Raw genomic sequence first — 13122 nt, forward strand, 5'->3', positions numbered from 1 at the left:
CCACCCCGAAGAGCGTGGGCAGCTCCCACGTAAGGGGCCACCGGAGCCCCCGCTCTGCAGGAAGACAAAACGGGGGCTGCAGGCCAGGACCGTGCGGTCGGCCCCTTCCCCTCACATGGCAATGCAAATGCGAGCAGGTGAGAGGAGGCAGAAGGTGGCTGCACCAGGGCCGGGTCCTGGAGCAGCTGTGGGGACAGGCTCAGCACCGCGGGCACCGGGGCTGCCGGTAGCAAAGGCGAGGCTCACGTCAGGAGCCTCTCCGGCCAGGAGCTGTCACACATCCTGGGAGAAAAGGGAGCCAGTGTCACCCTCACAGTAATCACGTACACCGACAAAAGGCAATGAAGACACTAGCACTTTGTGGAACCTTCTTGCAAATGAGTGGGCTAACCCAGCACTTAAGAGGTCTTGTTTTTAACTTCTTTTCTGCCTGTAGCATCAGTACCCTCCTTCTACTGGATAAAATGGTGATTTCCTCCAGGGTAACCTTCCCCACCCCTGTAGTGCAAGCAGGAGGTAACCCTCCTGAACGGGACCAAAGATGCGCTCGGCGGACGTGCCGTGCTGTCCAGGACCCAGCCGGTCCAATGTCCTAGAGCCTTTAGTTCAGGTACACAGTAAACAGATAATGAGGTGCCATTTAAGTGATGACACAATCACAACCCTAAAAAGTTACACAAAGTTCGCTCTCAACATCATGAAGGTTTTTTCCAAGTAAGAAAGAAACTTTGCCCAAAACCACCCTTCAGAGGAAGGGGCTCCTTCGCTCTCACAAGCGGGTCTGCAGCGGATGCTCTCCCACCCCCGCTCCCCCACATCAAAAGGAGAGGAAAGAAAAGGGAAAGAGAAGAACAAACTAGGCCCTCTCCCTAAGAAATCGGCTGAGTAATCACCAGTGAGTGCTGGGGACACCACGCAGTGTGGTCACAGCCTGCTGCCGCCCCAGAGACCACCATCTGCTGGTGAGGAGGAGGAGGAGGGAGACACGTGTCCCCTTCTCTCTCACATTCTGTCTGCACTTCCTACGGAGTCCAAACACATGCTGTGCAGCAGCTAAGCCCGAGGCTGACCTGCCCCAGAGGCTGCGGAAACTCCTGCTGGAGCTCCGTGTCCCTCCAGAGCGTGAGGCCCGGCCAGGCCGCCAAGCCCTTTGGCTCTTCGAGTTCACAGACCAGATGGAGGCTCCTGTTTTCCCGGCGACTCTGCCACCTGAAGCATCGGACCCGAGAGGAAATGCTGGTCCTGGTGGAGGCGTGCTGGGGGTGCAAGATGCCACAGCGCAGTGAGGCGGGACCTCCTCGGAGTTGACTACCCCTGGGGTGTGGCGGGCCGAGCCCACACTGCAGACTGTTGGTATCACCAGCTCATGGCCCAGTGTGTCCACTTCCTTCTGTCTTGCAGCCGCCGTTGGAGTTGGGGCCTTCTTCCTCTGGCCCCGATAGTGGCAGAGGCCCGCACATGGCCTTCTGCTCCTGGGCTCTGCCCTCCGGCCACGGCTGCTCAGGCCGGAATCTTAAAATACCGTCTTGTTCCAGCTGCTGTCCCATGCGGGCTCCTACCGTTCTCTCTCCCCTCACCGTGGGAAACCTCAGGACACACGTTTAGACACCATTCCGTTTGGTCCCTAACCCTCTCCTCATCCTTCCTTCCCGTTTCTTTGTGCGCCTGGGGTACAGCTCCACTAGGCCTTCTAGTTTACCAAGTCTCCCTTCAGCTGTATCTCAGCAGCTATGTATTCATGCAGAGTTTTTCACTTTAATTCGTGTCTTTCTCATTTCTAGAAATTCTACCTGGTTCTTTTGTAAATTGGTTAATCACTTTACCATTTCTCACCCTGTGCCTGTTTTTAATCTTGTCTCTGGTTACTTCAAATTCCTTAAACTTTGTTGGCTGACCTGCAAACTCACAGGTCTGACTCTGTGGTCTATTGTTTCAGCAAATACACACAACACTTTATCTCTTGTGTTCCTTGTGAATCTTCTCCTCGGAGAACACAGACGAAGATTCTTTAAGGTGTGGACTGAAGGATATGCTTGAATTTGCTTTGACTGGCTTTTCATCAGCTCGGTGGACGTCACAAGCTACTAATCCAGGACTACAGTAATGTACGTGCATGGACTGAGGTTTCTGGACCACAGACACAGTATGGATTCAGGCCTGCAAACTCACAAGACAGCTGATTTTCGGTTTCAAATATTTGGCGCCAAGTGGAGGCAGCAATTTTTCTTGCCAACTTCTTGGATGGGGGTGGATTTATTTGCCTTTTGTAAATTACTATAGAGGAGAACTCCGGGCTACCAGCTCACAAGGCCCACCAGTGTGAATAGGGTTTTGCCTCAATACTCAATGACCAAACGCACCCATGTTTTAAGCTCCTGGAATTATACTGTTGGTGTCTTTCTTTGCTATCAGCTTTCACTTTCTGCTTACAGCACCCTCTCCTTGTCTGGCATATTAGATAAGCACTCAATAAATACTCATTGAGCTAATAAAGAAACAAACAAAAACAGCCAAGCTTGTTGAAACTGTGTGTAAGGAGAGCATGAACATTCCACCAAGAGTCGGACGCTCTGATGAGTTGCGACCATGACGCTCTGATGAGCTCACGAGAGCTCACTGGCTTCTTGGGACACCATTTTGGGGGTTACCACTTGATTCTGGCTATTTCTCAGAGGGCTGATTCTCCAGACAGAACATATTACCACATCATCACTTTCATTTAGCTCTCGGCCTCCGTTTCCTTCTCTAGCACACTCGCTAGTGTCACCAAAGTCAGAAGCCACCATTTCTATTTCTAAACTTGTGTGAAATGCTTTGAAGACTGTGACTCCCATTCTCAGCCTTGTCTAAAACAGAGGCTCCCAAACACAGTCCAGGTCTGGGGCAGGTCCAGCTTCCCTGGGACTACAGGAACTTTCCAGGTGTATCCCCATGGGCCTCTAACATCAGCTGTGTAAACACGGGAAGGATTTATCCGGCATCAGGACAATGGAAATAACCCTGAAGGTTCCCTGGCACCACCTTCACCATCAGCCCCAAAGCCAGACTTGACTCCTGACAAAGTCCTCAGGCTTCTACAGAGAATCTTGCATGAAACAACCATGCCCACTTGGCCTCGAGGGCGGCCCTGAGTGCTGGTGGCCCTGGTGCAGACGGAGCACAAAAGGTGTCCCCGAGTTTCAGGGCCAGGAGATCCTCAACAGTCAGTGGTCTGGATGTGTCACTGGCTCCCACTCCAGGAGCAGTACACAAGGATATAATTCATCTGCTAACACGTTCTCAGATCCCAGCTGTTTGCAGGCATCCACACGGCAGGCTTTGCCTGGATCCTTCTCTGCTCCATCAACCGCGTGATGACAAACACTCGTGCAGGAGCGGCCTCGGTGTGCTTCTCCCTGGCCACAAACCGCAACCCTAGCCCTTGCTAACACTCGCATTTTGGGGGCCCCTCTCCCCACCCCCAATGTGAACCGCTGTGACTTTTAGGGCGCCCTCACCTCCCGTTCCTGGGTGTGGTCTAGGGCAGCAACCCAGGGAACTTGTTAGGAACGCAACTCTTCCAAGTCCTGGGCAGACATCTGGGTCCCAACGAGCCTTCCAGCGATGACAGACCCTGAGCGCCTGACCTTGAGAAGCCGTCATGTGGCCTCCTTGGTGTGAGGCCTGTTAGGTGCCTGCTCCTTGACCTGCTCTAAAGCTATCACTGAGCGGTTCCCCAGCCTCTTGCCCCCCCGTGGGCATTTACCTTCTCGCCCATCTCAGGTATGTCTCTCTAGGAAAACTGAAAGGAAGGTGGTAAAACAAAAATATTCACCCTCTCAAAATGCTTGATTTGTGCTCTGCGCTTGTACACACCTTCTGGCTCATCTCTGACCAGGAGGTGCCCGCATGTGTCCCCGCAGGAGGTGGGCACTGCCACCAGCACCATGCCCCCGTGCCACGCGGTCCTGGGTGCCGCAAGCACTTGGGAACAGTGGCGGTCCGCCCCCAGGTAGAAGCACATGGCCCGGAAAACCAGAGCTCGAGGGAAGGTGCCAGCTGGCCACGCACACGGAACAGTGGATGGTGGCCCCGGGCCCGGGCGCCCCGCCCTGCAGAGGGAAACGTATCCAGTGAACCATCAGCAGACATTACCAGAGTGACTTCTCCACAATTTTGGTCCTAAAAACCTCCTCCTGGTCCAGGTTCACGGTGCAGTAGCAGTCTCGCATCTTGTTTGGCCCCGGGTACGTGGGAAGGTTTTTGGCTTCACCTAGAAAGAAAAGGTACATAACACCATCAACTGGGCCCGGAATTACTCACAGACGCATCTCCAAATCACAGCTTTCTTTCAGAGCAGCACTGCTTTCTCCTGTGTATACTTGGTAGCTCTTTTGTTTGTTTGTTTTGAGAGAGAGAGAGAGAGAGAGAGAGAGAGCGAGCAAACAGGAAGGGGCAGAGAGAGAGTCCCAAGCAGGCTCTGCACCATCAGCACAGAACCCAACGTGGGGCTCAAACTCACAACACGAGATCATGACCTGAGCTAAAATCAAGAGTCGGACACTTAACCGACTGCGCCACCCAGGCGCCCCCCATTAACTCTTTATAATGTCCTGGTTTTCTTGTCACCACAAGTCACAATGTCACAGTGAATACCATTTGCACAATTAGAATGCAAGGGAACACACACATTAACCTCCAAAACAGACTGAAAAACTAGGGATCCATGGGCCTACCATTTGGGGTTATTAGTTTTGTTTTATTCACACTAGCCCCCTTAATTTTGTTTAATATTTAAATGATAGTAAGGTACATATAAACTAAAATTTATCATCTTAACCACCTTTAAGTGTAGAGCTGAGCAGTGTCAGGTGTATTTACACTGTTGGGCAACCAATCTCTATAACTTTTTCATGTTGCAAAACTGGAACTCTGCACCCCCCCCCCCAGGCCCTGGCACCCACCCTCCCACTTTCTATGTGTGAATCTGGCCACTGGAGATTAATTCACAGAAGTGGGATCATTCAGCCTCTGTCCTGTGACTGGCTGACTCCCTCAGCACAACGCCCTCAGGTTCATCCATGTTGTCCCAGGTGTCAAGATCTCCTTCCCTGTCAGGGCTATAGGTGGGTCACACTGTATACAGATGGGTCCATTCACCCCCTGGGTCACTTTCTAGTCTGAATTTGATTTGATAGCATTAGAACAAAATTGGGGCAATAATTAAGGAGGACTCTCTTTCATTGACAAGCTGTTTAAAATACAGAGTGATTAGCCAGTTAGAAGTGAGTCCCGAAGGGGGGACCTGCGGCACAGATGTGGGCCGAGTGTCTCCCCCTCACGGCCCCTCCTCCACATGGAAGTGTGGCTGGAGTGAAGGAGAAACCCACAGGCAGCAGCACGGCTGGCCAAAAATGCCAGACTCCTCACTGACCTGGGTCTGTCTAGAGGCCATCATCAGAACCACAACCTATGTCCTCCACTAGAAATGCACAAGTGTGAACAGCAGGCCCAAACAGCCCCGTCCACTTGCAAACTGAGAGCGATGGGTAGCTTGCAGCATGGACAGCTGATGTCCAGGTGACGTCTCCTCCGAGGAAGAAAAGCCTCAAACACACTCTTGCCTCTAAGTCTTCTGGGGGGCGTCTGCAGGCACTGGACCCAGTGCTGGGGAGACAGAGAGGTTCTGAGAGCCCAGCACCACACCATCCACCCAACACGGCCAGTAAATACCTGTCACACCGTAAGACCAAACTACCTCATTCTTGTCGAAACTGAAAAACACACCAAAAACCAACCCCAAACCGGAGCCCAAGTTCCTCCGAGCTCAGCGCCAAAGCCACCTGGCACACACCGTCCTCCACAGAACTCCAGCAAAACCAGACATCATCACTCACTTGGGGGAAATGAGCTCATTTAAAAGATGCCACTTTGCAAACAGACATATGCAAGAGTCCCCAGGAGGGCAGAGAGTGCCTTGATTTGTTCCAAGCTCTCAACTTTTCATTTAATGTCATTACAGAGTAGAACAAGTTGGGAGAGGGCGCTGACCTGGGTGGGGCTTTCTGTGCCCAAACATCTTACTTCTGACCAAAGTGTCCTTCAGGACTCCTAAGAGCACCAGGTGTAATCTGTGCGGGTGGCCCCTTCCTGCACACGGCCAGAACGTGAGACCCGCTTCCGAGCCTCAGTTTCACCAGCTGTGAGAACATGAGAACACACTAGCTCTCCAAGCCTCCTCCAACACCAAAAGTGTTTTAATTTCAAAGATTCCAGAGGTTTTTCTTTTGGGAATCATCACTGGCTCTTAGTTGGTGAGGAAAGAAATAACAGATGAGCGTTTTCTTGCACGGCCACCTCAACATTGCAACGCTCCGGAACACACCATTTTTAACATGAGTCCAGCCCATGAAAACATGGCCAACCGGGTAAAAGGCACGTGAATCTGAGCCAAGCTTCAAGTCAGCTGTTAACATCAAAAAACAGACTTTGTGAAGACTCCTGGCAGATGTGAAAGGTCAGAAAAACGTGTGCGCAGGGTGGGGGACCAATCCCAGCACCAAGGGCTGTGGCGGCGTCTTCAGGGACAGAAGGGCAGGTGGGGAGGTGCAGGATGGACATATGGCTCCTTCTGCTGAGCTGACCCAACAGGGCAGTCACATCACACACGTCACCCTGAACCAGCCCTTTCAAAAGTCTTCCGGTTCTGGACTGAGAACTGATCACTTTTGCCACGTTCACAAATCTTTAGCCTCATAAGCAGCCCGAATCTGTGGACGTCCCAGCTGACGCCTGTATGATGTGAATCAGGGCTTCCCACACTTCCCTTCGGAATTTCTTTTTGCAGCAGATGAGATACTTAGCTGCAAGTTCCTGTGTTCCTTAAAAGGAGAAGAGAAACTTGTCTGAAAGCTTCATGGGAGATGATGGTTGGTGGAAATCACAGAACTGGGATTTTGCTCCTGTTTGTTCTCCAAAGAACCTCGGAGCAGCAGGAACAGTGGCTGACACTCCTCTTCAAGGTGAGCACCGTCAGGGCACAAGAGAAAGATGAGCCCTCCCTGGACAAGATGACACTTGACACTGAAAGTGCCTGTGTGAACACAGACTGCCGCGTTCCTCCCACCCTGCTGGCCCCAGGCGGAGGGTTACAGAGGCATCCTGGCCGCCATGACGATGGTGCCACAGACAGCCAACCTTAACAGGCCACTCAGACCAGCAGTGGTGGGGGCAGTGGGCAGCATCGCCGGCCACGTCCTATGCCTGGGGTCCTCACAGTTGGGGCGGAAAGGTGGACAATGATAAGCTACCCCGAGTCTCTGCGTGGAGCCCCGCTGCAGAAGGGGGTGGGGGTGTCTCAGCTCTCAGGTGGTCCATCCAACCACATGAGGCACCAGCACCACTTCTTCCACGTTGACTACTTGTCCCACAATCTAGAGGCCGTTTCCCTGGCTGACTGTGTCATGGTGCCTCCCTTTTCCTAGCATGTGGAGACACTTACCCAGGAAAGTAAAGCTCTCCTGGCATACAGTAGGTGCTGAATTATTTGTTGAGCGAACAGATAAACAAATGACCACAAGGTAAAAGAAGTTTCATTCTAAGAACCAGAGTAGGATCATTTTCCTCCGTGTGACCACATCTGAAATGTACCCTCGGCACCAAGAAGAGCCGTGTGCTGCAGACGGCAGCTCTGTCAGCCCTGAGAAAGCAGCCCCTGCCCGGTCCGGGCAGGCCGCTGGCCTCAAGGTGCCGAGAGAGAGACAAGCCCCATCCCTGAAAGTGGATGTCGGAGGTCACAGACCCCAGTGCCCCAGGAGAGACTCCGGCGACGGCAGGGGCGGGGGGGGGGGGACAGTCTGATCCTGCCTGCTGCCCCCAACACCCCAGAAAGAGAAGGATAGAGGGAAGCAGGTGGGTGGAGAGCTCCGCTGACAAACCACCTCTCTTCCAGCTGTGAGCCTCGGGCGTCCTTCCTGCGTATGCTCTGAGCCACCACATCCACACCCCTTAGTGGCCCCCCAGCCCGTGGCCTCCACCTGTGAAGGGGAATATTGTGGGAGAACACAGGCAGGTCTCTTGGCCACTCTGGTTCAGAATACTCAAACGGGCCCAGAGATTCCAGTCACTAACTTATGCTAACAACATAAAAGTCTATTTCCCCAAAAAGATCAATTCCATGATTAAAATATTCTCTTTCCCTGAGTATATATTTTTGAATACCTTGCTATCTTATCTTGATATTACATAGAACACAACTGCATAAAAACAGACAAAATTGGGATTTCTAAATCAAGCTACATGCGACCTTCCCTGCTGCATGCAGACTCGTCCTGAAAACCCCACGTTGAGCTGCCTGGACCCCCGCAGGGCACGACCTCACAACCACTACCGCTTGCTTCCTCTGCCTCCGGAAGGGTCACGGCCCAGGAAGGGGTACTGACGCACCTTTCAGATTTCCTCCAGTAGGTAAGAGACAAGCATAAAATAAGGCTATTCACAGGGAAATTAAAAGCTCAAAATACAATGAAAAGAAGGAAAACACGTATCCAGCTGTCCCTCCCCCACCACATGTGACTCAGTGGTCAACTGAGCTCTGAGTTCCCTAGTAGCTAAGGCAAGAATGGAAACAAGGCAGAACACACTCTTCAGACTTTCTCTGAAAATAAAGCACACCATTCTTCCTCGGGAAACACTGTTCTACAGCAAGGAGGTGACGGACTGGGCCTGTCTTCTGTGCTCCTTTTACAAGAGATCACGTGGCTACTTCTCAGCCCGTCTGTCATGAGACGAGGCACACAAACTACAGTTGCTGTGAGAGTCGTGGTGAACAAGGTGGGGTGGCCCCACTCAGCTCAAGGCCAGGCCTCCACGTGCTTACCATGGACTCAGACGGCCATCTCCACAGCCAACCTGTCCCACGGCCAAGGCTCCTGGAGACATCTGGATGGCCCAAGTTCAGTTGAGGGGCCTGGTAAGACCCCCAAGGAGGACAGCAGAGCCAGGCCCCAGCGGTCCTCAGCCAGGCCTCTGCCCTCAGACGGACAGCATCCAGCCACACGGCCCCTCACTGGGCTCCTCTGTCCTCCCCGAGAAACCTGGGACATGGCTGGGTCTCACTTCTGTCTTTGCCTCCAGCATCTAAAACAGCATACTACTCTGGCAAACAGTAATGATCCTGTAAACGTTAGCTCAAATGAAAAGTGAGTGAATGCACTAATAAAATGACCAGCTGGGCAGGGCTTTGAGAGTACTGATTCCACACCTCTGCTGGGTATTTCGCAGGCGTCTTTGAGAGCCAAGGTGCATAATCAGGACCAGGGAGCTGGACCATCCAGCAGTGATTGGGCAAGGACAGGGCCCTGTGGATTCCACCCCAGTCCAGGATGTGTGCTGCACCCTGAGCCAATGATCGGGCCCCTGGAAGCCACTGCTGGAGGGACAGCACAGGTGCTCTGGGAGACTGCATGAGCAGAGCCTGAACTCCCAATACCCTTGCGGACCCACAACATGTGACAGAGGCATCTGGGATCCCCAGCCCCTCCACCAGCCGACTGCCACAGCCTATCTGGACCTCACAGTACTGAGGATTCACCCGGCCAAATCCAGCCCAACCCACCAGTCCCAAATCCCTGGCCCCAAAGCTGTGAGATACAGGTGGCTGTTTCTAAGCCTTAAAACTGTGAGGAAGCCTATTCCCAGGACACATGCAAGTCCAAAGCCTCACAAGCTCATACAGGTCTACCCAACGCACACACAGCTTCCTCATATCACAAGCTCATACGGTATTAGCCGGGCACACACAATTTCTCACGTTAGAAGCTCATAGAGGACTACCCAGGACAAATGCAATTTACTCATTTTCTGAGCTCCTATACTGCTAACCGGGGCGCACACTATGTCCTCAGGTCCTGATCTCATACACTGGAAGTCAAGTGGCTTTCCTTTTCCTCCCCCTCCGGCACACTGCTGATGACCTTAATCATGCAATTACTCCAGTGACAGGGTCTGACCCCATCCAGCCATCATCTTATCTGTGTGTCACAGCCCTGAGGGGCTCAGGACATGTGTCCTGTGGGCGGCACGGGGTGGCTACAGGAGATACTTTGCACATGCCGTGGTGTGATTCGGTTCCTATTGTGCATCCGTTATCCCAGATTGGAGAGGGGAAATAAAACGTGATAGACAGACACCCACGGTGAGCCAGATGATGGCACAGCCCGGTCTGTGGGGACCTTTGAAGGCTGAACCAGCCAGAGCCACAGCTGGGTGACCTGACCAGTCCCCTCCTAAGAGGTCATCATAGCAGCAAGAGAGAGCAGAGCAGTTCTGTCATGATGAACTGTGCCAGCATGCTTTACAATTTCAGGATCCAACTGCTTTTTTTAACATTCCTTAACAGACCAAGAGACTGGAACAAAGAAGCTTAAAGCCCCCGAGTGAGTGTGCAGGAGGCCTGCCTGCTCTTGCCAAAGCCATATCAGACAAGGGCTCTCACCAGGGCCCCACACAGGACCCTGGACCGGGGTGGCCCTGCTGGTCCTTCGCCTCATGGTCACCTTACATTTACCCCCTAGAAAAGGGGCTGTTGCCCCGACCTTGATTTCCATTTGTCAGGAAGGTAGCATTCTGAGCCTGTGAGTAGAAGACGCTGCCCCCCTGCCGGCCACACTGCCATAAAAACACATAAATCAGGTGTCGTGTCCTCAGGCCGTGGCTCCACAGAGGCCGGGGAGACACCCTGTATTGGGTGCTCCCCTCAGGTCTCAGCCTGGGGCCCTTACCGAACACGGTGCTAAGACACAGTCTGCTCTCTAAATGCTGAGTTAGCGGATGTCATTTAAAAATGGAGTGATTTCACATTTATTTTAAATCCTTTAGAAAACTCTGAGGATCTGGCCATGCCCATCGCCACTTCCCCTTGCTGAAACAGTTGCAGCAGGTCTGGTGGGGTGGCCCCTCTCAGGGGGCACCTGCTGGCCTTGTGCATTTGGAACCACCGTGCCACACATTTGGGGGACAGCCCAGACCTGTTCAGGTCTTTTTGTGCATGTGGTTGTCAGAATCCATCGCTCGAGAAAAGCCACCCCATGGTGGAAATGTCGCCAAAATACAAACCCAAGGGCCCTGGCTTCTCATGCAGTCTGCCCTCCCTGACCCCTCACTGAGTCTGCCTACACCCCACTCTCCAGAGTGCCTGTCAGCCAGGGGGCAACCGCCCCAGAGCCCTCCACCTCCCCAACAGTGCAAGCGGCATCTGGGGTCCCCTTGGAAAATGGAATCTCTAGCTGGAAGGCCACCTGTGGCAGACTGCGGGAGGAGGGGGACTCTGGGGCAAAGGCCTATAGCGCATCTGCAGGGACGGAGGGCAGGCTGGCACCCACTTGCTAGGAGCGCCTCCCCCCTCCACGCCCCTCGCTCTGGGTCACCCCTGGCATCACTTAATCCCATGGTTCCTGAATGGCCGGGCAGACCCCTGTGCCAGGACCACTGCTACAGGTGCATGGAGCCCCCTTCACGTGGCGCTAGGGCTGCCAGGACGGGGTGAGAACGGAGGAGGCGGCCTCGGAAGTCTGAAGAACGGCCCCTGAATGAGAAACAGAAGCCTAAGACACTACAACGCCAAGACAGAAAATCAGTCACTTCTCCATTTTCCAATTAGTTCTGTACACAACAGCACATCCTCAGAATTATTTACATGTTCAATTTTGAACCGAACTCAAACTATTCAGCACCAAAAAGACACAAAACAGTAGCTAACCTCACCCTCTCACTTAAAATCTAGTCTTTTCCCAAGCGGGGAGAAATGCATGTTCTAATCTCACACTTTTCCAATGAAGCTAGAGGTGAAAACAGTGTTCTTGGACAATACCTCGATGCTGAAATAAAAAGCTGGAAAATTAAGAAAAGTGAAAAAGAAACCACCAGTTTCCTCTTCATTTTTAAAATATTGTGTTGAGGGGCGCCTGGGTGGCGCAGTCGGTTAAGCGTCCGACTTCAGCCAGGTCACGATCTCGCGGTCCGTGAGTTCGAGCCCCGCATCAGGCTCTGGGCTGATGGCTCAGAGCCTGGAGCCTGTTTCCGATTCTGTGTCTCCCTCTCTCTCTGGCCCTCCCCCGTTCATGCTCTGTCTCTCTCTGTCCCAAAAATAAATAAAAACGTTGAAAAATAAAATAAAATAAAATAAAATAAAATAAAATAAAATATTGTGTTGAATGGGCCTTTGATTCCTTGGAAACTAAACTCTGTGTCTATTCGCAAAATACCTTTTCACCTAGTGCTGCATTTTCTATCTAACAGCCATGAAGATCAGAAAAGAGTAAGCAGGCCGTCGAGAGCACAGCCACTTTGCATGCTGAAGACACACCGAGTGTGCCCTCCGTGCCCGTGACCCTGACACCTCCCCGCAGCGACGTGGAGACGTGGTCCCCCCAGGACCTCACGCCCCTCCCAGGTGGCACGCTCCAGGCAGACAGGTGTCCACACCGGCAGGAGGGCCGCGCTCTGGCTCTGGTCCAGGCCAGGGCTCGGCGTGTCCCCACGGTGTGTCCCCGCAGCTCCGGGTGCCCCGGCCCCATGGCAGCACACGGGCTGCCCTCTGGCCCCGGGAGGGGAAGTCCAGTTAGGGACCCCGTGCCTCTGAGCTGCGCGCCTGCACCTGCTTGACCCTGACGGGGAGAGGGAAGGGGAAGGAGGTGCCACCAGCAACAGTGACTTAAACCGAAGCCCCCAGACCCGGTCCCATGTGCCGGGGGACCTGCACATTCGCACAAATCACAGACTTTCAAAGTCACAGAAGTTATCAAAAAATACTGTTTTAGAGACATAGAGGTTCCCATGCCCTCAGGTTGCAAACTGCTGTGGGGACACATGTCACCTCCCCGCGACCCAGTCTGGGGCGTCGCACACCTGCGAGCGGCTCCATGCAGTGGCCAGAAGGGACCGTCCCTCACCGAGCTCCCAAAACGTGTTTGCGTCCCGTGTAGGCGATTCTCTTGTGTCACTTTGCCCAGTGCCTCTCCCCCTGCAAGGGTACACCTCCAAAAGAACCTCAGAATTCTCCAGAGAACATCCTCCTGTGACCTCCTCGTCTGAGGGAAAGACGACAGATTTGAACAAATCTGCATAGTGCAATTTCCCAAATTA

General features: G+C 53.1%; 1 protein-coding gene across 3 annotated transcripts in view; it reads right to left on the reverse strand.

Annotated features, from left to right (window-relative positions):
• Window positions 1-13122, reverse strand: part of RASA3 (RAS p21 protein activator 3) — a 121532-nt gene that overhangs the window by 67578 nt on the left and 40832 nt on the right. For all 3 annotated transcript variants that reach the window (XM_045056241.1, XM_045056242.1, XM_045056234.1), the window contains one exon: window positions 4135-4252. In XM_045056241.1, coding sequence (XP_044912176.1) covers window positions 4135-4252 — 118 coding nt within the window. The remainder of the gene's footprint in view (window positions 1-4134; window positions 4253-13122) is intronic.

The sequence above is a fragment of the Felis catus genome, chromosome A1 (genome assembly GCF_018350175.1).
Source record: "Felis catus isolate Fca126 chromosome A1, F.catus_Fca126_mat1.0, whole genome shotgun sequence".
NCBI classification, from domain to species: domain Eukaryota; kingdom Metazoa; phylum Chordata; class Mammalia; order Carnivora; family Felidae; genus Felis; species Felis catus.